Raw genomic sequence first — 23,007 nt, 5'->3', positions numbered from 1 at the left:
TGACAAAATCACAGGTCTGCGCCCAAAGCAAACAAAAAGAACAGAAATATCACAAAGCAAATTCATCAATTAAGGGCTGGGGGGGTACTTCAGAAGCCATCTGGTTCAACCCTGCTCACTTTACAGAAGGGGAAACAGAGGCACAGAGAAGGAAAGTAGAATTTTAACCCACATCTTCTGACTCCCAAGGCAGAATTCTTTCCCTCACACCAAACTCTATTCCATGTATTCTGGATTCTATGGCTCTTGTTGCCATAGTTGCTATTACTATGAAGTGTCAGATTTTGAGCTGGGAAGACCTGGGTTAGAATCCTGCCTCTGATGCTTCCAAGCTGTATGACCTTAGGTAAGCCACTTAACTCAGAGCTTCTATTTCCTCATCTTTAAATATGACAATAACAACAGCTAACATCTATGTAGCCCTTTAAGGATTGCAAAGCACTTTATAAAACCATCTCATCTGATCCTCACAATGACCCTGTGAGGTAGGAACTGTTATTATTCTCATTTTAAAGTTGAGGAAATCGAGGCCCCAAAAAGTTCAGTGACTTGCCCAGAGTCACATGGCTAATAAGTATCTAAGGCAGGTCATCAGCTCAGGTCATGATTCTAAGACCAATCCTCTATCTATTGGGCCACCCCACAGCATTATTTCAAGTCTCCACCAAGAGATTTGTTTGTGGAGAGTTTTGCAAACTGTAAAGTTCACCGTGAATGTGCACAATTGTTATGATTTCCATGGTTGCTGTTGGTGTGTGCTTTCCTCTTCTGATTTGAGGGCTGCTACAGTTCTGTACTGTTATTTGCAAGGCTATTGTAAAAGGTCTTGTGATGGGATTTGGGGATTGCAATAAGACTGGGTTAGAGGGGAAAGGGTAGAGAACATGGCCAACTGCCAATTTCTTATAGAATTAAACTGTGACAAGGTCCTAGGAGAGCAGCCTTTTGCCTATCCTAACGACGTCTCATTTCCATCCTTGTGTTTTCTCCCAGCGCCTGGAGGTTTGTCTGACACCAGAGAAGAAGCCAAGTCAAAGCCAGCCGCCTAATTCCATCTGTCTGCATCCTGTCCCTTAGCTCCCTCAGATCTCCCCAGGCACCTGGAGCCTGCCAGCTCTCCTGGATCAGGACACCCTTCTAAAGGAATGACACAGAGAAGGGTCAAGCCCTCCCTAGATTCCCCTGATGTATATGGACACACCTCTTCTAATTCTCACTCCCCTCAACGCCCATCATGCCCTCTGCCCATCTTAGAGCAAGCAGACTCATCTCCCTCTAAGTCGGATGTGTTGTTCCATCATTCACTTGTGTCTGACTCTACATGACTCCATGGACTTTGTCCATTGGGTCTTCTTGGCAAAGACACTGGAGCACTTTGCCATTTCCTTCTCTGGTGTATCTCCATTTTACATATGAGAAACTGAGGTAAATAGGGGGTAAGTGACCTGTCCAGGGTCACACAGCTAGTAAGTGTCTGAGGGGGCATTTGAATTCAGCTCTTCCTGTCTCCAAGCCTGGTGCTCTAAACACTGCACCACCTAGCTGCCCCAAGTTGGATGTATCATCCCCAACAAATCTCTGGAGTTAGAGTCAAACCTAGGTTTGCTGACGGGCTGCAGGTGGTGTGATGAGACTAAGTCAGCCAACAAATATTTATTAAATACATGATAACTATGTGCATAGAAACACATTGATGGGAACCAATGTTTGAATTCATGCAGTAGCCCAGGCCAAGCTTCCTTCAACATGGAAAAGTCTCCTATAAAGTATGTTCTGGTCTGTACCAGAGTCCCATTTTGATGCAAGGCTCACAGGTCTAGAGTTGGAGAGGATGCTTAGGACATCTGGGATAATTTCCTTGGAAACAGGCCTAGAGAGAAGTGACATGCCAACAGTCGTGCCAGCAGTGACAGTGAGAGACTTGAACCCAGGCCCTCTGACTCCAAAGTCAGGGCTGTTTCTTCAGCATCCCTTCACATGCCCACTTAGATCTAACAGACACCCTGAGAAAGTCGCTGGAATCCATTCGAGGCCATTTCTGCACAATATCTTTTAGTCAGACTAGCAGAATGCTCTAGTTACCACATTTTTATAAGAATCCTGATACTTCCATGATTAGAAATAGCAGGGAGGGCTGCCTTGCTTTTGTGAAGCTCTTAACCCGTGTTGTCTGATGAATGCCTGTTGCTTGGCAGTCAGGGCACAGCAGGGCACACGGTCTTTATACCCCTAGCTAGGAGCCTGTGGCTATTACAACAGAAGAGACATAGATTAGGCCAAGGAAGGCCAATTGGCCCAGGAACTCCTTGTCCCTCGGGACACAGTGGTGGAGAGGAAAGACAGCTAGACTTCAAATCAGAAGACCTCCCTATGAGTCCTGGCTCTGATATCGCCTAGGAAATGACTTTGGACAAATCATCTCAGCCTCAGTTTCCTCTGTATGTAGAATGTGAATGGCAACTCCCTCTTCAGAGACTTCTGGTAAGGAAAACATTTTCCAAAACCTTTATAGATGTGATTGTTTCCCTAAACACTGTTAGAAAGGACTGTTTTCTACATTTATCTTTGAATATTCTTAAGAGAAATTAGTATCAATCTTTCCTGCTTCAGTTTATGTGCTCAGGTGATATACAGTGTCCCAAAAGTCTTCATGCCATTCTAAACTGCTGAAACTTCAAACTTTTAAAAACTGTCAAAGCTTGAAACTGCTATAAGAGTTTGGAGACACCTGCATACTCTTACTGGAAGCTTTTCATGATCCCCTTGAAATCATCTTTCTCCCTACTCTAATTATCTTTCCTTTGATTTAAGCCTCAACAACGTTCCAGAGACTGCGCTAGGCACTGGGAAGCCAAGACAAAAATGGCAGATGTCTCTCACCTCAAGGTACCTCTCATTTTACAAGGGAGATTTGGAACATCCATGGAAAAGTAAACATAAAGCGTATATAGAGTAAACACAGCAAGAGTTTTATCGGGCACTCTAACAACTGTATTTACTTATAATAAAAGACAGCCAACACATCCATAGAGCTTTGAGGTTTGCAAAGCACTTCATAATTACAGCAGGGAGAGATCTGCCTTCTATGGGGATCAGGAAAGGCTTCCAATAGGAGGAAAGAAGATGGAGGCCTCTCTGACACTGCCTGCCTTCCTCCACAAATAAGCCTCCAATAGCTTTCTCCTCTAGGCTGTCAGACACTCGAATGTTCCAAACTAACTTGCTATTTTATCATTTAGTCATTTCAGTCACGTCCACCTCTCTGTGACTCCATTTGGGGTTTTCTTGGCAAAGATACTGAAGTGTTTCACCATTTCCTTCTCTAGCTCATTTGACAGATGAGGAAACTGAGGCAAGCAGGATGAAGTGACTTGCCTAGGGTCATACAGCTAGTAAGTGTCTAAGGCCAGATTTGAACTCTGGAAGATGAGTCTTCCTGACTCCAGCCCACTGCTTTGTGCACTATGGCGCCACCTCGTGGTCATTGCTATTTTAAACAAAGACCATCACAGACAGCTTCCTCAACTAATTCCAATACATTTCCTCTGTAGTATCACTTCACAGGGTTTCCACTCCTTCCCAACTTGATTAACTAGGTTGTTTCCACTTCTCTAATGGTTTTGATGGCTTATTCAATGGAGATGTGTAGGAGCTGTCCATTTCACACCTGCTTCACACTTCTGATTGATTAATTTGATGGATAAGTCCCAGCCCTCTGTAATTATTGGGATGAGGCTGTAGGTTTCTTCTAAATGCATTTAAGTGAAACCATAGAATTATAGATTTAGAGCTAGGAAGAAACTCAGAGGTCATCTAGCTTAGCCCCTTTATTTTACACAAGAGGAACTGAGACATGGAGAGGTTGAGTGTATTGCCTAAGATCCGCACAAGTGGCAGAGCAAGGATTTGAACTCAGGTCTTCAAAACACAAATCCAACATTTTTTCCAGGGCTTCTTAGGATCATAGGCTCAAGCCCAGGCATGACTTTAGAGGACATTCAATCTAATCCCATCATTTTACAGGTAAGGAAATGGAGGCCCAGTGAAATAAAGTGACTTATCCAGTCATACTGGTAATAAGTAGTAGAAGGGAGGTTGGTGGTACCATAGCACATAGGGAGGGGGCCTGGAGTCAGGAAGACCTGAGGTCAAATCTGACCTGTGAGTTTTTCATAATTCACAGGATCAGGGCTATGAATTTGATGGTATGCCTCAGGAAAACATGGCCTTAAATACATTTGTAGTAGGTGTATTTAAATATGCTGAACACAGTCTGAGGCAGTGAGGGGTAGTGGGGAGTAGGACCATCTTGGAGTGAGAAGACCTGGATTCAAGTCCTGTCTTTGGCCAATACTAGCTGTGTGACCTCAGGCAAGTCACTACCCTTAGTCCACCAAGTAACTTACTAAGACTGCAAGCCACCCTCCAGCTGACAGCTGGAAGAAGATTCTGTCTTGGGCATTCCCTACATGAATGACATCACAGGTATGGACAAAACAAAGCAAAATTCCCTGGAATTCCAAAATTGCAGGATTGTTGCGGTTGTTTTAATGGAAATGGCGGCCCAAGGTGGTACATATCTGTAATGCCAACCACCAGGAAGCAGAGGCTGGCGGATTGTTTGAGCTTGGGGAGTTCTGGGCTGCAATGAGCTAAGCTAATCAGGTGCCTTCACCAGATTCAGCACCAATGTGGTGCTCCCCTCAGAGCAGAGGGCCAGCAGGCTGCCTAAAGAGGAGTCAACCAGCCCCAGATAGGAAAAGATCAAGTCACAACTCTCCTGCCAATCAGTGGTGGAATCAAGCCCATGAGTGGCTGTTCCACATCCAGCCTGGTCAATAGAGGTCAATCTAGTCTCAAGAAAAAAATTGATCTAAATACATTGAATCCCAAATGAATATGTTTTCCAGGGACATGATTTTTTTCTAGGAGAGTAAAACACAACCTTGGCTGATGTTGAAATGTGTAGACACCTTGATACTTTGGTGTTTCTGAGTAGTTACAAAATGTATAGTTGTCAATCACTAAATGATATTAAAGGTGGAAGCACATTTGCTGATCCCTCTGCATTGAGATGGGAATATAAATTCCTTCAAGGCTCAGCTCATTCCCCATCTTCCACAGGAAACCTTTCCTGATCCCCTGAGTCCTTATCACTCGCTCCCTCACCCTCTATAATTAGGTAGATACTTATCTGTGCCCACATTGTATCTCTTCAATAGACTGTAAGCTCCAAGGGGGCGAGGATTGTTTCATTTTTTTGTCACCCCATTATCCAGCACATTGCCTTCCACATAGTTTGCTCTTAATAAATGTTGATTGGATTAGATAGGATTCTCTTGTCACATTGTACACATTTTGTTATTATTACCATGCTGATGCCTCCCGGATGGAGTATGATCATCCTCAGTCTTCCCCAAGCTTCAGTCCCACATCACCAATGGTTTATTGGACATTTCAAGTAAGATGTCCTGAAGCCAAACATATCCTAAACCTTTTCCCCAAACCCTTCCTCTCTTCTGAATTTCCCCTACTTCTATTGAGGACACTACCATTGTTCAAGGCTCTCAGATTTGCAATCTAGCTCCTTCCCTCACCCCATATAAGCAATCAGTTGCCAAAGCTGGTCATTTTCACCTTCACATAATTTGCTTCCATCCCCTTCCCTATTCATATTGCCACCATCTTAGTTTAGGTCCTCATTACCTCTCACCTGTACCACTGAAATATCCTCCTAACCCCTTGCCTCAAGACCATCCCTTCTCCAATCCATCATATGCACAACTATTCCAAAAGTCTGGGTCTGAGTAGGTCACTCCCTTGCTCAATAAACTCCAGTGGGTCCCTATTGCCTCTGGGATCAACTGTAAGATCCTTTGTTTAGCTTTTAAAGTCCTTCATGGCCTTGCCTCAACATACCTACCCAAACTGGTAGTCTTGAAGTTCCTCAAACGTAACACTCTATCTCCTGTCTCCACACATTTGTACAAGTTTTACTAGTACAGCTGACTCCTCACCCCTACCTCTTCAGATCCTTCATTTCCTTCAGACTCTTCCTAAGTGTCCCTTCCACATGAAGGCTTTTTTGATCCCCTTCCATCTGCTAATGTCCTCCCCACTAATACAACTTCTCCCTGAGCCCTCTCCTCAGCCCCTGGTTATTTGTGTAGTTCATGGTTCCATTTTGAAGGATGGACCCATTTCCACTTAGAAAACTGAGAATACTGGCACCGGTATCTGGACTTGTGCCAGACTGTCCACTGAGAATGCTCAGTATTCTGGTGAGAATCTGGGAACCTCTTTCCTAATCTACGTAGACAGCCAGAACCAGAAAAATCCATGAATTACACATGACGGAGCTGAGTAATTTCATTCTCCTTGTAACGACCACAAAGAAAATGTCAATGGTGTTATGGGTAGTATTTGGATAGAATAACCATAGAATATAGTTTCTTTTTTACTGTCCAGCCACAGCCTACCCCCTCTATTTGCATGCTGTTTGGTTTAGTTATGGCTCAACCACACTTTTTATTAATGATTATAGTCATGGGATTTGGAGCTAGAAGGGTCCTTAGACACCATCCTGCTTAACTCCTCCTCAACCCAACTCTTCATAGCTGAGAAAATTGAGTTTCTAAAAGGTGAAATGACTTGCCTAAAGTCACACTAGTCTAAGTCACAAAAGGAGGATTTGAACCCAGGTCACCTGCCTATATCTAAACCCAATATTCCTTCCCTTATACTCTTCTGCCTGAGAAAAGTGAGTTCACTTGTTTTGGTTGACTTAATAGATGAAGAATTGGCCATAAGAATTCTATTTGACAAACTGAGATTTAAATACTTAGTACACTGCAAAGCATTATGCTAGAGACATTGGGAGAGACATGAAGTTTAAATAAAATGAGTCCTGCTTTTGGTGGGATATGACACATCTCAAAAAGCCATAAGATAAAATAATGCCTGAGTCCATAATATGTGTATCCAGTAAACATGTAAAGATCCAGTGTGGTGTACTGTATACAGAGCTGACCCTGTGGTAAGTTGATAAGATTCCATTATATTCATAATCAGTTCAGCCATTCCCAAATTGATGGGTACCCACTTCATTCCCAGCTCTTTGCTACAACAGCATGGGCTGATATAGATACAGTCTGTACTTATAGGTTATTTCCCTCTTTTTTTTTTTAAATGTTCAGGGTGTATATTCTATTGTGTGTAAGGGAAAGAGGTTAAAAAGGAAGCCGAATAGACCCTTCCCTAAAGCCACATTCTATGGCAACAAGCAGCAACCCTCAACCTGCTCCCCTTTGTGGATTTTCCGCCATCTGAAGGAATGTGCTATGCTATGGCAGCACTCAGCCAGAGTGAACAAAGAAAGAAACAGAGGAAATAAGTAGGGAGCCAGTCAGGCTCCACCAGTCCTGAAGGAAAGGGAACTGCTATCCAGCTCATGTCAGTTCTGTCCCCCCACAAGTCACGTGGGGAAAGGACCAATGCTGGTTAAAAGTGAATTCCCCAACATGAGAGAAGGCAGAGATGGCTTTGAGGTCCAATACCCCGAGAAGATCCACCATCAAACTAGAAAAAGTGAGGAAGTGAATGATGAGGAAATACAAGGAAAAAAGATTGAAATGACCAACACCTGATGAGGAAGAGGAGCCAATGGATTCCCAAGAGGGCATTGAACCATAAGAGGATGTTTGTGAATGGTTCAAGACAGAAATGAGTATAATAAAAGCAGAATTTATGATTGCTCAGCAGAATAATTAACAGAAAAGAAAAATTTGAATCGACAGTGTTATCTCTGCAAAGAAGCAAGAGAGATGTAACAACTGGTTAGGAATACAAATATACAGAAGTGAAGGACAATCAGGCAGAAGAAAAGCAAAAAGCAAGATTTTAAATGATAGGATCTCTACACAAACAAAACATAGTGATCTCATAAAAGGGAAATGTAGAGATAGCTTAAGAATCCTCCCAGAAGAATATAATAAATCAAAAAAACCTGAATGACATAATCCAAAAAACAGTACAAGAAAACCATCCAGCATTGCCACATACTGAAAACAAAGTGCCAAATGGAAAAACCCACAGATAGCCAAACATCTATAGTGTTTTTTAGGGTTAAATTTAATAACTCCAATGACAAACAACAAATTCTGCAATTGACCAGAATGAAGATCTATAAAGAAAAGGAAATTTGAATAATACAGGACTATTCTGCCTGAAACAAAATGACATGTTCAGAAGGACAAAGGAACTCCATGCAGTACCAGGTTACATATACTGAAAATTTGAACCTAATTACAGGATCACACATTCCACAAAAGAGAGGCATTTGAAGGATTTTTTTTAAAAAAATCAATCAGATGTAATCAGATTATTTGCTTTGCAAACACCCCAGAAAACAGAAACACAAGAAGGGTAAATAAATACAGCAAACAATGAAAGCATAAGTAAAGAAATCAATTACCCCTGAAAAAAAAGGAAAAAACAAACTAGAATGGGAAAGATCAGGTTAAAAAGCAATAAAATAACAAAAGGACCATTGAGAAATTTCTCTCTACAAGTACACAAGTTGATAATGAAGGTAGAACCTGAAGAGAAGAGATGGCAGAGATCAAGTCGGAACCAGCACCTCACAATGACCCACCTCCAGGTGAATCAATGTTTTTAGTGGGAATAAACTGCAGAATGAGAGGGCACACAAAAAGGGTGGGAGAAGGAAGAAGATGCAGAGGAAAGTGATTTACTCTGACCAAGTCACCAGTAGAAAACAAAAAAGGATATCACATAGTTTATTAGGAAGAAGAGGGTTTACAGGAGAATGAGTGAAGTGACAAAGGAAAGATTTGAAAATGAGGAAAACTAAGGGGAAATCTCAATGTAGGGGGAGAAAGGGGTCCCACTGAGGAACATTCTGATGTCAGGAATTCCCATTCTGTAATGGGATATAGGGACCATAACATACTCTCCAGATAGTTGGTGCTCAGTGAGACCACTACCTCAGAGAGAACATATGGACAACAGCCCATCTCAGGAGAAGAGGAATAATAATTCCTGAAGGCAACTGGCCTCCAGAAGGATGGGAGGATAAGACTGTAAAGAGGAGATTCTATGGAAAATGGGAAAGTGAATGATCATGGCAGGTATGGTTAGGGAATAGAAATGGAACATACCCATCAGGGATACAGGAAAATTTTTATTTTCTGTCCCCTGTTTCCTTCAAGAATTAATACTTCTAAAAGTCAGGTGCAAGAAGAAAAAAAAGAGGTAAGAAGTGAGATCTACAAGGCTGTAACAAGAGAAGTTATTCAGAATAGGGAACTCAAAATAGGAGCTTTAGAAGCAATAACTCAATAAGGAACACAGAGACAAAAGAAGGAATAAGCAAGTCTAAGGAACATGAATCAAAGAATAAACATTTAGAATAGACAGAAAGATATTCATAAAGAAAACAAGATCCAGGAATTTTTTAAAAACTGAAAACAAAAGAAGTGGAAGGGAAGGAGAGGAAGTGGAAATTTAGTTACTTAACTGAGAAAGGGGTAAAAAAGAGGGAGAATTAGATAACTAGATAAAAGAAATGAATAAGTAAAGTCAAACTCCAAAACTTGGGAAAGGGATAAAAAAAAATAAGAGGAAGGGGCTTGAGAATTAGGGGAACAGAATTTGTGGGAATAGGTTTGCCTTAAAGTAGATTAAACAAAGGGGCAGCTAGGTGGTGTAGTGGATAGAGCATCAGCCTTGGATTCAGGAGGACCTGAGTTCAAATCTGGCCTCAGACACATAACACTTACTAGCTGTGTGACCCTGGGCAAGTCGCTTAACCCCATTGCCTATCCTAAAAAAAAAAAATAGATTAAACAAAAATAACTGGAGACAAAATACCATCTTCAAAGAGGAAGGGGGAAAATACTAATTCATATGCATACATACACACACACACACACACACACACACACACATATATATCACAGACAAATTGAGGGAAACATAAAGCTTTCATAACCTTAATTGTGAATGGATTAAAACAATCAAATGTAATGAAAGAGTGATAGATTAGATAAGAAATCAAAACTCCAAAATTAAGTGCTTACAAGCAAGGAAACAGGCATTTATTAAGTGCCTATTATGTGTTGGGTGACATTCTAAGTGCTTTACAAATGTTATCTCATTTGATCCTCACTACAATCTGGGGATGTAGGTGCTATTATTATCCCCATTTAACATTTGAAGAAATTGAGGCAGGCAGAGGTTAAGTGACTTGCCCAGGATCACACAGCTAGGAAGTATCTGAGACTAGATTTGAACTTTTCTGACTTCAATCCCAGTCACTGAATCATTTATCTGCCTCTAGAAAACACCTAAGAAATATAAGAGATATACAAAAAAAAAAAAAGGAGACATACACAGAACAAAACTAAAGGGTTAAAAGGAATTAAAAACAATTTCCTCTGCCATCAGGTGAATCTAGAAAAGCAGGAATTGTAATTATGCTATCAAACAAAGCAAGAATGAAAATTTGCAGCATAAACAGAGATAAGAAAGGAAATTACATTATGTCTAAAGAACTATAGATGAAACCAGCATCAATGTTAAGTGTATATGATCCAAATAAATTCGTAAATTAAAAAATAACCAAAATACAAGAATAAAAAGATAGCAATAAAACAAGAGAGACTTCAATTCCCTCTTATTTTATAAATTTAACAGAAGTCAAAGGGGTAAATACAGAATTGAATAAATTTCTGGAGAAGCTAGGGCTAAAAGACATATGGTGTCTATTAAATGGAACTGTTAATGCATATACGTATTTCTCAGTACTGCATGGAAGTTTTAAAAAACTGACCACATGGATATAACCAACAAGACGGAGGACTAGACATTTTCATTGATCCTCCAGACTTCTCAAACCTCTCCAAAATAGGAAAAGAAAATGTAGTTCTCTTAATAGTCTAAGACACCAAGAACTTAATGAGGTAACAACCTGATAAACGACAATAGAGAAGGCTAATCCACAGTCCCCAGTCACTCATCACCCCTGCTCCTAGCAGCCCCCACACTCTGGCAGAGAAAAAAAACACAACCTATAGACTCATATTCAAAGATCTACACATCAGTGCCTTCAATGTTGCTGCAGTCCCCGCCAACACACACATACACACACACACACACACACACACACACACACACACACTGCCCCTGACTTCACTCTACTACTACTATTTTTAAGGAGTTATTTTCTTTAGTATTTTTGTGCCTCTTTCATCAAGCTATTAATTCTCTTTCCATAATTTTCTTGTATAGCTCTCATTTCCCAATTTTTCCCATTTTGTTGTTGTTTGGTCATCTTGCAGTTGTGTCTGACTCTTCATGACCCCATTTGGGATTTTCTTGGCAGAGATACTAGAGTGGTTTGCCATTTCCTTCTCCAGCTCCTTTTACAGATAGGGAAACTGAGGCAAACAGGGTTAACTGACTTGTTCAGGCTTCACCTTATTCAGTAAAGAGCAATGTATTGGTATGGCTGATTTAGGCTTTTGGGGAGAGACACAGAGAGAAGTTTCCAGAATAGGAAAGAGATTCCCAGCTTCTCTTCAAAACGCAGTGTACCCACTGGAGATAACCTCGCACACAGCCAAGTAGGTGAGCCAATGAACACACTTTGGAAAGTAGAGCTAAGTTCTCAATTACAACAATGCCCTAGAAAAACAAAGTAGGGGCCCTGTCTTTTTATGGCAAAAGAGAAGATTCATGGAGATGATTCAGTGGGATAATTGACTGAATTGCCATTCCTAAACAGCAATGCTCATTGGACTGTTTCAATGGACAACTGGTATTGGCTCTTAAGAAAGGATTTGATAGGAACCATAGCATGGATATGCTATGAATAGGTATTTATTGAGTCATCACTGGACACTCAGGCTAGCATTCAGCTTGTCACTCTTTGCAGCATTAACGTCTGGTGAAAATTGAAAAATTAAGTCCATCAGTCATTCTATAAGTTTCTGTTTTTTATTGTTCCAATTATGATGACAATGGATAGTTGAGGAAAATCATTGTCTATTATTGTACATTTTGCAAGAAACAGTAAAGAAAATCAGGATAAAGTGCTGGTCCAGTTTTTAATGATAATGATGACAATACTTCAAAGTTTGTTCTTTAGTTGTTTTTCAGCTGTGTCCAAGTGCAGGTTTTACAAGAAATGCAAATCAGGATAAACTACTGGTTCCACTTTCTGATGATGATGATGATGGATGATGATGATGATGATGATGACACTTCAAAGTTTGTTGTTTAGCTGTTTTTTAGTTGTGTCCAACTCTTCATGACCCCATTTGGGATTTTCTTGGCAAAAAAAAAACTGGAGTCATTTGCTATTTCCTTCTCTGGTTCATTTTACAGATGAGAAAACTGAGGTAAACTGGGTTAAGTGACTCACCCAGGGTCACACAGTTAGTGTGAGGCTAGTTTTGAACTCAGATACTCCTAACTCCAGGTCCAACATGCCATTCACTGCACCACCTAGCTGCTCTCAAAACGTGCAAAGTGCTTTACATATGTTATTTCATTTAAACCTACACAACTCTAGAAGGTAGGTGCTATTATTATCCCCATTTTAAAGATGATGAAACTGAGCCAGAGAGAGGTTAAATTACTTGCCCAGAGTTACACAGTCAGTATGTGGCCAAAGCAATATTAGAACTTGTCTTCCTGATTTCAAGCCCTTCACTGTGCCACTCTCAGACCAGCTCCCAGGAGCTGAAGTGAACAGATACATCCACACAGCACCTGTGCTGTGGGAATGCAGACAAAATATGTAGATGTGCAAAGTACCACAACTTTTCCCTTGGTTCCACTCTAGTTTTACTTACCTCTATTATCCAGAATGGGACAGCTAGGTGGCGCCATAGTGCACAGATGGCCTGAAGTCAGGAAGATCTGAGTTCAATTCTGACCTCAGATACTAGCTGTGTGACCCTGGGCATTTGCCTCAATTTCCTCATCTGTAAAATAAGCAGGAGTAGGAAATGGCAAACCACTCCAGTATCTTTGCCAAGAAAAGCACAACTAAAACAACTCAACAACAATATTAACAGAATAAGAACTTGGCATACTATGTGCCGTTCTTTTGTATGATTCCTAAGATCATAGCTCTAAAGCTACAAGAGACCTTAAAGGTCATCAAATCCAACCCATTCATTTTACAGATGTGGAGACTGAGGACGAGAGAAGTGTCATGATTTGCATCTGAAGTAGGACCGAAATCCATTTCTCCTAGACTCCAAGTCCAGTGCTAGAGCACTGCCTCAGATCATTCACTGTTACGGCTACTGATCATTGCCTTCTAGACAAAATCCATGAATATCCAATGCAGACATCTCACTCCATTGGGACATATCACTGAAATTTTCACTCGCTGTGATTTCAACCTACAATTCAATATTTGTAAATGATGAGGAAACATGAGCTCATGGGTAATTCTCCCACTCTCCACGGATAAGGGAGACCAGGCTTGGATGACTCCAAGCAGGAGGCTGAGACCGTCTGGTCACTAGAGTGAGAAATTCCCTTTGCCTGTGTTAATTTCATGCTCTCCTCCCAGCAAGGTCTTCTGCTCCTATATCTCCATGGCAACTTACAGCTGCGATCATTGGAACCCTCTATCTGGTACTGTTGGTCACAACCAGAAGCAACAAGGCCACACTGTAAGTGTGGCAAATATTAAAATACTCTGAGGATACTGGTCGTTCATGGAGATTGAGAGAGGTATTTGGTAGAGCATGTGAAGGAGGAAAACCCAGCGACGTCAAGCTGATGATCATTGTCAAGGGATGACAATGCTGGGTTCGTGGGAGAGCAGCAGGGACTGTCATGGACTGTGAGGACAGGTGAGGACCAGCCATGCCAAGCTGGCAGAGGCTTATCATCATAAGTGTGGCCTCTGGGTGATTCATTCTGTTCTCCATAGTAGCTTATGGAAACAATGGAGGAAAGTGAAGGAGGTGACAATCTGCACTGGCAGAAGTGCCATCTTTGCCTGGGAAATGCTGACTATTTGAAGTGTAAATGCAAGAATAGGAAAGCCAGGAGGGTGTGAAGAATATCAGAAGTGAACATTTCTGAACCAAATAAAAAGGGTGATCAGGAATTTGAGGTTGAATGGGAGGACCTGTGATCTAAAACATTGAAATGACGGTCTTAAAGGGCAGAAAAATCTGAATTCCATTTCTAAGCTGATGGTCTATAAGGGAAGCTGTTAAAGAGACAAGTGATAGAATATTAAGTCAGAAATGACTTTTACATATTTTTAAACAAATATTGATGGTATTCATATAAAATCAGAATGAGGATTTTTTCAGAAGCTTTCTCCCATGTTCTTTTCTCATAGCTTTTATTGATTCCTGGAAAAGCTTCATATGGAAAGTATCACTTAAGCTGCCTTTTAGGGATTCTAAGAGATAGGGAGGGAGGGATTCCAGTCTTGGGGGACAGCCCATGCAAAGTCCTAGGGCTGGGAGGTAGGATGTCATGTGGTTGAAATAGCAAGAAGGCAGATCTGGCTAAGATGTAGATTGTAGCAAGGAGAATAGTATAAAATAAGGCTGGAAGGGGCCAGGCTTTGAAGAACTTTAAATGCCAGAAGGTCATTTAAATGAAGAATCATCTTTGTGAGTTTGAATCCAGCCTCAAACACTTACTGGCTGTGTGACCCTGGGCAAGTCACTTCACTCTGTTTGCCTCAGTTTCCTCATCTGTAAAATGAGCTGAAGAAGAAAATGGTAAACTACTCCAGCAACTTTGCCATGAAAACCCCAAAGGGGGTCATGTAAGACAAAATGACCGAACAATAAATAAGAGAGACTCAACAAGCCACAAGTATATTGGGGGCGGGGATGACATATCCAGATGTGCACTGAAGGAAGATCACCTTTAAGTAGGATCTCTGTGGAGTGTGGACAAAGACTTGAAGATGGGAGATTAATTAGAAGGTTCTTGTAATAGTTCAAGGGTGAGATCATGGTCTGAACCAGGATGAAGTTTACGTGAGTGGAAAGAAGCGCATGTATCCAAGACTATAGACATAAAAACAATGAGATTTGGCAACAACTTGGAGGAGAGAGTGAAGAGTTCAGGATAACACCAAGGTTATGCTTCCAGATGACTGGAAGGATGCTGACATCCTTGACAGAAATAGGGAAGTTTGTAAAGGGGGAAGATGAATACTGTTTTATACACATTAACATTGGGATGCTTATGGGAAAACCAGATAAAATGTCCAATGAGCAATTAGAAATACATACATGGAACTCAGGAGAGAGATCTGAGTTGGAAATATAGATCTGGAATCATCTGCATGGGGAAGAATAATTAAACCCATGGGAGATGATGAGGTTGCTATGTGATGGATAGTAAAGAAAGAAGGGGGCCAAGAGAGCACCTTGGAGTACATGTATGCATGATGGACAGCAGAGGACACTGGACACAAAGTAGGTATCTACTGACTGGGGATGGCTAAACAAATTATGATATATGAATAGAATGGAATGTTACTTGAATCTAAAGGACAGGATCAAAATCAAGCTGAATTTTGAGTTAATTGCAGAAGTGGTTAGAAACCCAACAGAAAGCGAACAAATAATAGTGAATTCAGGGTAAAAAAAACATCATACAAACATGAAGCTGTGAGTTCTTTGAGAGCAGGGATTGTCTTTTGCCTTTCTTTGAACCCCCAACTTAGCACAGTGCCTGTCACATAGTAGGTGCTCAATAAAAATGTTTATTGCCTAGTTGACTGAATGAGATGGGGAAAGCTTGCATAGTCACTAGAAAATGATCTGGGGTTCATAGCGGATAATAACACGAACATGATTGCACTCTATTACTTTGGTTAAAAGGGGGTAACACTATGGCATGACATAGACACAAATGTAAACAGAAGCATTTGAGAATTAGGTTTAAGAAATCACTAATTCACCATAATTATAACTATATATTAACTGAGGAATTAGAAACTAGTAAAATGTATCTGAACATTCATATATGTTGAGGTTTATTATTCTCTAAAGCGGGAGGAAAAGTTGTATATTTCAGCTGGCTGGACCTGATGTGCTTCTGCAAGGGATTAAGTGACTTCTCTGTGTCCCTTCAGCTACAAGGGATAATTCAAATGAGAGTGCAATATTCACAAGAGATTGTTTGTTTTCTTTTAATTCCCTCTAGAAGCCACTAGTTTACTTGATATCACATATTCATTTTGTATTCATTATTACTTCTTGAAACAATGTCATACAAATGACTGGTAGTAACAATTGTGGAGAAGCGGGTTCCTAACGACTGGGGGCAGAGAGGATCAGAGACTTCATGGAAAGAGACACCTGAGTTTGAGCCATAAAAGATGATAAGATTTCAGAGAGGCAGAGATGAGAAGGAGGGAGCATCCTAGACACAGGAAATGGTTTTTGACTTACACAAGGGTCAAGTTTGAGGAACAGTTCCAAGCTTAGTGGTCCAGTTTGACTGGAATGAGAATTTGTAGAATAGTTTGAGACAAGCCTAGAAAAGTAGGCAGGAGCCAGACTGTGGGAAGTCTTACAGGCCAGGCTAAGGAACCTGTTGTATTCTACCTCACAGACAATGGTGAGCCCCTGGAAGTTTTGGGGTGAAATCTCTTCTTCCCAAATTCAGCAAAGAAAGTTTGAGTTCCTATCGACTGGTCAACTTTCACCTTGCACAGTAGTGGGGTTGTCTACTAATCCCAGGTCTCCCTTAGAGGAAGAATCTAGACCAGCCCACCATTTCATGATTGCATTGTTGCGCCATGCTATGAGACCTAAGGCCCATCACCTCTCCACTTTTCTTATGGCAGGACCTAACCCTAAATTCTGTCCCAACCTAATTCACCCAAACATTTCTCAGTTTAAACAGCTATATCTGTGTTGAAAGCATCCTGAGGTATCAGCAGGCATAGCAGAAATGCTATAGTCTATGAGATGGCATATGAGAAGGTAAGAGCTGGGTTGAATACCAATTTTGATCTTTTCCTTTTGTTCAGATGTAATCATTTGTGACTACCATTTTTTAAAATTCCTTTTATACAGAGAAGCTGGGTGATGTGATGGATAGCTGGACTTGAAGCCACAGTCCTGCCTCTGACACACGTTGGGCAGGTAGGCAACTCCCTGCATTGCACACAAAGTGCTGACCTTTGTCATTGGTGGAGTTTCCAGTGACAGTGAAACCACAGGTCCCGACCTTGTCCTCTTGGTTGAAGTTTCTCAAGGACAGGGACTCTTTTCCTTTTGTCTTTGTATCATCCACAGTGATGAAGCCCCAAGCAGGCACCTGCTGTAAACTAATTTTCATTTGACAGGTTCTACCTCTGAAAACTGAAAAAGCTTTTCTCAGGAGCTGCCTCCTCCATGAAGCCCACCCTGATTACCCTGTTATTATCATTCTCTCTTTTTTGAAATCACTTTATACAGTCCTTAGATTCATTTATACGTGTATTCTTCCAGCCCTAATAGTGTCTTGTGCATAATGTTTGGAACTGAATACCAAATATATTTTGAATCTTATCTATTGCAATGATGGTGCTAAGAATTCTCCCACAAGTGACCTAAAATACATGAACTTTGGTCCTTAAGAGAATATGTGGCATTTTTAAAAACTGTTACATGGTTTATTTAGGAAAAATAGGAAACTCAGTCTGCTCCAGGAAGGTGGTTGTCACACAATTCCTAATGACAGGAGCTAGGCTAAAGATTTCTTCTGCCTGGGGACATAGGGTTCATTCATTCAAAGACAATTTACAGAATTACCACTATATACACATAATTGTATTAGCTTAAAAGATAAATAGGATCTTCTCTCCCAAAAAGCACTATTATTCACATGCAGACCAGAGAACCAAATATGAATTCTAGGTGCACTGGGGGCCTAGGCATTCCTGGGTCCAGTCTTTGCTCCTAAGCAACAGGATTTGGCTTCCACAGATGTCACAAATAATATGCAGGGGCTTTTAGGAAGACGAAGGTATTTTTTAGATATAGAACTGGACTACTAGAACCAAACCCCAGGTCTATGGATCATGGAGCTAAAGGTTACATCTACGCAATTTATCTGGCCCATGATAAAATCCCCCCTTCCACTTTATTTCTGAATTACATATGTACCCCTTTTGCTTTTGTCCAAAAGCTATTTTATACACATTGATGTAAATACGGGTTACAGGGCTGCTGATTTTATTACTGTAGTGAAGTAACCATTAATCCACAAGCATTTATGAAGAAATTTATTAAGGGCAGCTAAGAGGCACAGTGGAAGAGCACTGAGTTCAGGAGGACCTGAGTTCAAATCCGGCCTCAAACCAAACACTTGACACTTACTAGCTGTGTGACCCTGGGCAAGTCACTTAACCCCAGTTGCCTTAAAAAAAAAAAAGGAAAGAAATGACTTGTTCCAGCACTGTTAGTGCTACAAAATCACTTAAATACACGAAAATGAAAATTATATATGAAATCACAAATTTCAGGTCAATTTTTAAAAGTTACAACTTTTCCCCTAAATGTTTGCTTCTGTGTACCCTTCTGTGAATTTTCCAGATTCTGGTGAGATTTGCACTAGCTGTAGTTGGTTCAGTAATTATATATATCATATTTATATCCTTTCTCCACTCTGTATCACCTCATATAATTTTTGTCTTCCTATCTTTCTTTATATTTGTCACTTGAGATGCAGTAGCATTCCTTTAGAACATTCCATTCCATTCATCCACCACAACGTTCAGCACTTCCTCAATTCTCAGTTATATACATTGATCCTCATCTACTAAGAACTGTGCTATGATTACCTAACTCTATTCAACGTAGCTACACCCAAGGTATGCCAGGCCTTGTGCTAGGTGCTAGAGATACAAAGACAGATTGAAAAAAGGTCCCTGCCCTCAATATTGCAGGAAGACAAAATAAAGACTGACCTCATCTGTTTTACAATCTTGTCGAGGACTATGCCTAAAGGAGTAAAGCTAGCAAAATTAACATTTTGGGAACTCTCATAGTTTTTGAGACGCATTTAATATATGAAGATGTCTTGCTGTTCAGTTGTTTTTAACTCTTTGTGACTCCATTTGGTGTTTTCTTGGCAAAGATACTGGAGTAGTTTGCCATTTCCTTCTCCAGCTCATTTTACAGATCAGGAAACTGAGGCAAACAGGGTGAAATGATTTGCCCAGGGTCATCCAGCTAATAAGTGTCTGAGGCTGGATTTGAACTCAGAAAGATAAGTCTTCCTGATGCCAGGCCCAGCATTCTATCCACTATGGTGCCACCTAGCTGCCCTAAAACATTAAATGTCTAGACGCCAACAACTGAATGAAAGTGGTTAAGAATTTTTTTGTAGCAACCCATGAAGGACATAATATTTAATCTAAGAAAAACAACCCTTGGGGAGGAGAAGCTGTCATGTGAAAAGAACAACGGGGCTCATTTAGTTTAAAGCCACCACTGGCCACTCTCTCACCCCTCCAGCTGCTTCTCTTCCCTCATTGGTTCTATTCATCCTAAAGTTAATCATAATTAAGATTAAAAACCTTCCAGAAACATTGCATTTTGATAGCAGACTACAGTCCTAAAGCTTTCAGAACCCACAAGAATAAACCTCTAATGGCAGAATGACAGGCTGCCTGCTGGGGGCTGGGCTTTGGCCATCATTTGAATTGTACCGTAGAGGCCAAGGCCAACTTCTTAAAGTTTTATGATACGCCTTTTATTTTTTAAACCTGTCATTTATTTCCCAGTATGCCTCACCCCAACTAGAATCCTCCCTTATAACAAAGAAAAAGAGCTCTGTAAAACCAAGTGACCCAGTAGCCAGCCAGTCTTAAGTCCCCACTCTACCACCAAAAGGAGGGGCCGCTGGCGATTCTGGAGGCCGCCACGTGCGTGACCAGCGTTCTCACCTCCTCCTCTTATTTCCTTGAGTTGATTCCCTCGTGTTGTGGGTGGCGAAGGCCAAAAGTGCAGACCTCATATCCAAGTGTGCCAAGCATTACACTTTCTATTAAGCCGCAGCCACCAGGATTCACGTGTGGAACACTTGCGCAGCCACACTCAGGCCCCCCCAAACCTCTCGGGGTTCACTGCCATCTAGCCATTGCTCATGAGCCCCCCCTTCCCTCTGAACCTCTCTTGACAAGTCAGGAGCACTTCATTTTTGACATCATCGCAAGGTAGGAGGGGTATTTACTTAAAACTGAGGGTAAGGCTGATATGATGAGGAAAACAAATCCCGAAATAAATGCTCTGATCCAGTTTCCCAAACTACAACCTCCAGTGAAGATGGGTCATTGTTAGTGTCCTCAGCTTTGCTTCCTGGGCTCGCTAACTGACCTCCAAGTGGACAGAGCCAATAAGAAGAGCCTTGGAAAAGCTCTGGACGAGCTCTCTCTTCTCTACTCCAAAAATAACTTGAAGTTTGTGACAAAAATGAACCTGTAAAAGGGGGTTCTATTATAGTCTTAGCCATTTGCCCAAAGATCCATCTCTGGGGCTTCGAACCTGCAATTTCGGTTCCAGATCTCTGAAGAACCCAAGTCGGGAACACACGGCTTGTCTAGGATGAGAAGCACACAGCCGGGAGGACGTGCAGCAGCTGAAACCTTCGGCTGGTAGCAGGACAATCTTACACACAGCTGCAGGGCACCTTCCTGGTTTCCTTGTGCTCCACCTGTCTCCAGCCTCCCACCAGACATGCTACAAACACTCCCATCCAACCAGAGTCTGAACTAAGGCAGCAGCATCTGCCGTGCTCCAGAAAAGCTTCTGGAAGAACACAGTGCTCAATGAGGCTTCTTTCATCCAATTCCAGGTTTTGTCATTCTATATGGAGAGGATTTATGAAGGCTGAGGAAGAAACCAGGGGTCACAGATTTAGAGCTGGGACAGAGATATAAGTCCTCCACCTCCATTTTTGAGGAAAATGAGATCCAAGAGAAATGACTTGCCCAGGTCACAGAGATATTAGCAGAGCCAAGATCCAAATCCAGGCTCTGTCTCGCCCCCTACCCCATCCACTTCATGCCTCCCTCACAAACACAGAATCACAGAATCTGAGACTTCACTGGCCACCTGGTACAATCTAGTCCTAAAAGAAATATCCACTATAACATGCCCCATAATATTATCTAGTCTTTGTTCGAGGACCTCCCCACCAAATTCTACTTTGAAACAGCTCCAATTGTTCAAGCCTGACATCCACGCCCACCCCCCCACCCCCACTGCTTTTGGGTCTACCTTCTAAGGCCAAACAGAAGCCTAGTCCCTCCTTCCAGTGACAAGCCCTTTAAAAACCTGAACACAGCTCTCTTTCCCACATCACTTTTAGCTAGCTGGCTAACTGCCCAGTACTTCACTTGACCATCCTGGGGGCCTTCCCTGGGATGCTTTCCAGCTTCTCAAGGTCCTCAAACTGAACAGGTTCCTCCAAATGAGAATTAACCAGACCCAAACACCCTTATTTCTGAAAGCTATCCATCCGTCTTTTCACAGGGCCAAGATCAAATTAGTTTTTGGCTTCTCACATGGAAGAGACAATCCCCTAAAACCCCCAGATCATCTTCAAATCACTGCTTTAACCACCTTGCCTCCTTCCCAGCCATCTTGCCCCTTTTGAAGTTGACTTTATAAAGCCTCCCATTGACTCTTCCTCCTTTTCACATCTCTATGGGCATGCCTAGGGTGGTCCCTCCAACCCCACCTCTATCTGCCCCCCTTTGGACTTATCCTATCCTTCCTAAACAACTCCTCCTCCTCGGAAACCCATCAAGTCTCCCCCTACCATTTGCTAATAACATACTCACTGGTGCTGTAGAGAGATAGCTATCCTAAGCCCTAAGAGACTGGGCGGTAGTGCTAGGGGGCTCAGTGGATACAGAGCCCTTGAGTCAAGGATGACCTGAGTTCGAATTCTGCCTCAGACACTTACTAGCTGTTTGATCCTGGACAAGTCACCTAACCTCAACTGCCTCCAAAAAAAACAAAAAAGAACGAGACACTAAGGTCTTCCCTACACCTTCTATCTTCCTCACCAGGACCCTGCACACAGTAAGGGTGTTTGCAGAATCGACTCTTCCTAGCACACAATGGGAGGTGCCATCGAGAAGTTCTAAAGAAAAGGATCAAAGACTCTGACTCTATCTACAGCAGTTTGATAGGTCCCCCCTTCCCCTGGGGAACCAGGCTTCAGTTTCACCCTCTGTAAATGAGGGAGTTGGGCCAAGCAACATTCAATGTTCTACATCTTAAATAAAAAATTTTAAATAACTTTTTAAATAAAATTTTTAGTAAAATTTCAAATTAAAAATTTTTAAATAAAATTAAGTAAAAAGATTTAAAACAAAATTTTAAATAAATTTTTAAAAAGCTCTTTAGACAGCCTATCAAAAAGTTAAAAAAAATAGGGGTGTCTAAATTGCGCAGTGGATAGAGCACCGGCCCTGAAGTCAGGAGGACCTGAGTTCAAATGTGCCCTCAGACCAACCACTCGACACTAGCTGTGTGACCCTGGGCAAGTCACTTAACCCCAACTGCCAAAAAAAAACTTTAAAAAAAAACCTCGTGGAGCTGGAGGTGAGGCCGGGGGGGGTGACCCCATTTATCAGGCTTGAATGCGATCTATGTTGGAGCCCCAATGCCTCCTCAGACACTTAAGCCAGTGACCATGGGGGGTCCCCAGAGCCTCCGTTTCCTCATCTATAAAGAGAATAATAACACTTCGGGCTGCTGCAACAGCGGGGCTTCTCCTCCAAAAGAGGAAGTCTCGTTTAAATGCCTCGGAGGCCAGGCCCCAGCCGCGCGCGCCAGGGAGCGCCCAGGCAAGGCTTTTTGATGCATTGCGAATTCCAAATCCAATCTTCTTCCTACTATACCAGGCTGCGACAGGACTCAGCAAAGCACAACCGCCGCTGGGGGCGCCTCTGAGGCGAATGAGCCGTTAGGGGAACTA

General features: G+C 41.8%; 1 protein-coding gene across 1 annotated transcript in view; it reads left to right on the top strand.

Annotated features, from left to right (window-relative positions):
• The window catches only part of LOC110215301 (sodium-dependent serotonin transporter-like), a 51,863-nt gene extending 50,786 nt beyond the window's left edge, over positions 1-1,077 (top strand). Inside the window, exon 14 of the mRNA XM_020996668.2 lies at positions 994-1,077. Coding sequence (XP_020852327.2) covers positions 994-1,077 — 84 coding nt within the window. The remainder of the gene's footprint in view (positions 1-993) is intronic.
• The last annotated feature ends 21,930 nt before the right edge of the window (positions 1,078-23,007 follow it).

The sequence above is a fragment of the Phascolarctos cinereus genome, unplaced genomic scaffold, assembly GCF_003287225.1.
Source record: "Phascolarctos cinereus isolate Bilbo 61053 unplaced genomic scaffold, phaCin_HiC Scaffold_4;HRSCAF=312, whole genome shotgun sequence".
Lineage (NCBI taxonomy): Eukaryota > Metazoa > Chordata > Mammalia > Diprotodontia > Phascolarctidae > Phascolarctos > Phascolarctos cinereus.
The sequence above is the reverse complement of the archived record's forward strand: the minus strand, read 5'-3'. Positions and strand labels throughout refer to the sequence as shown.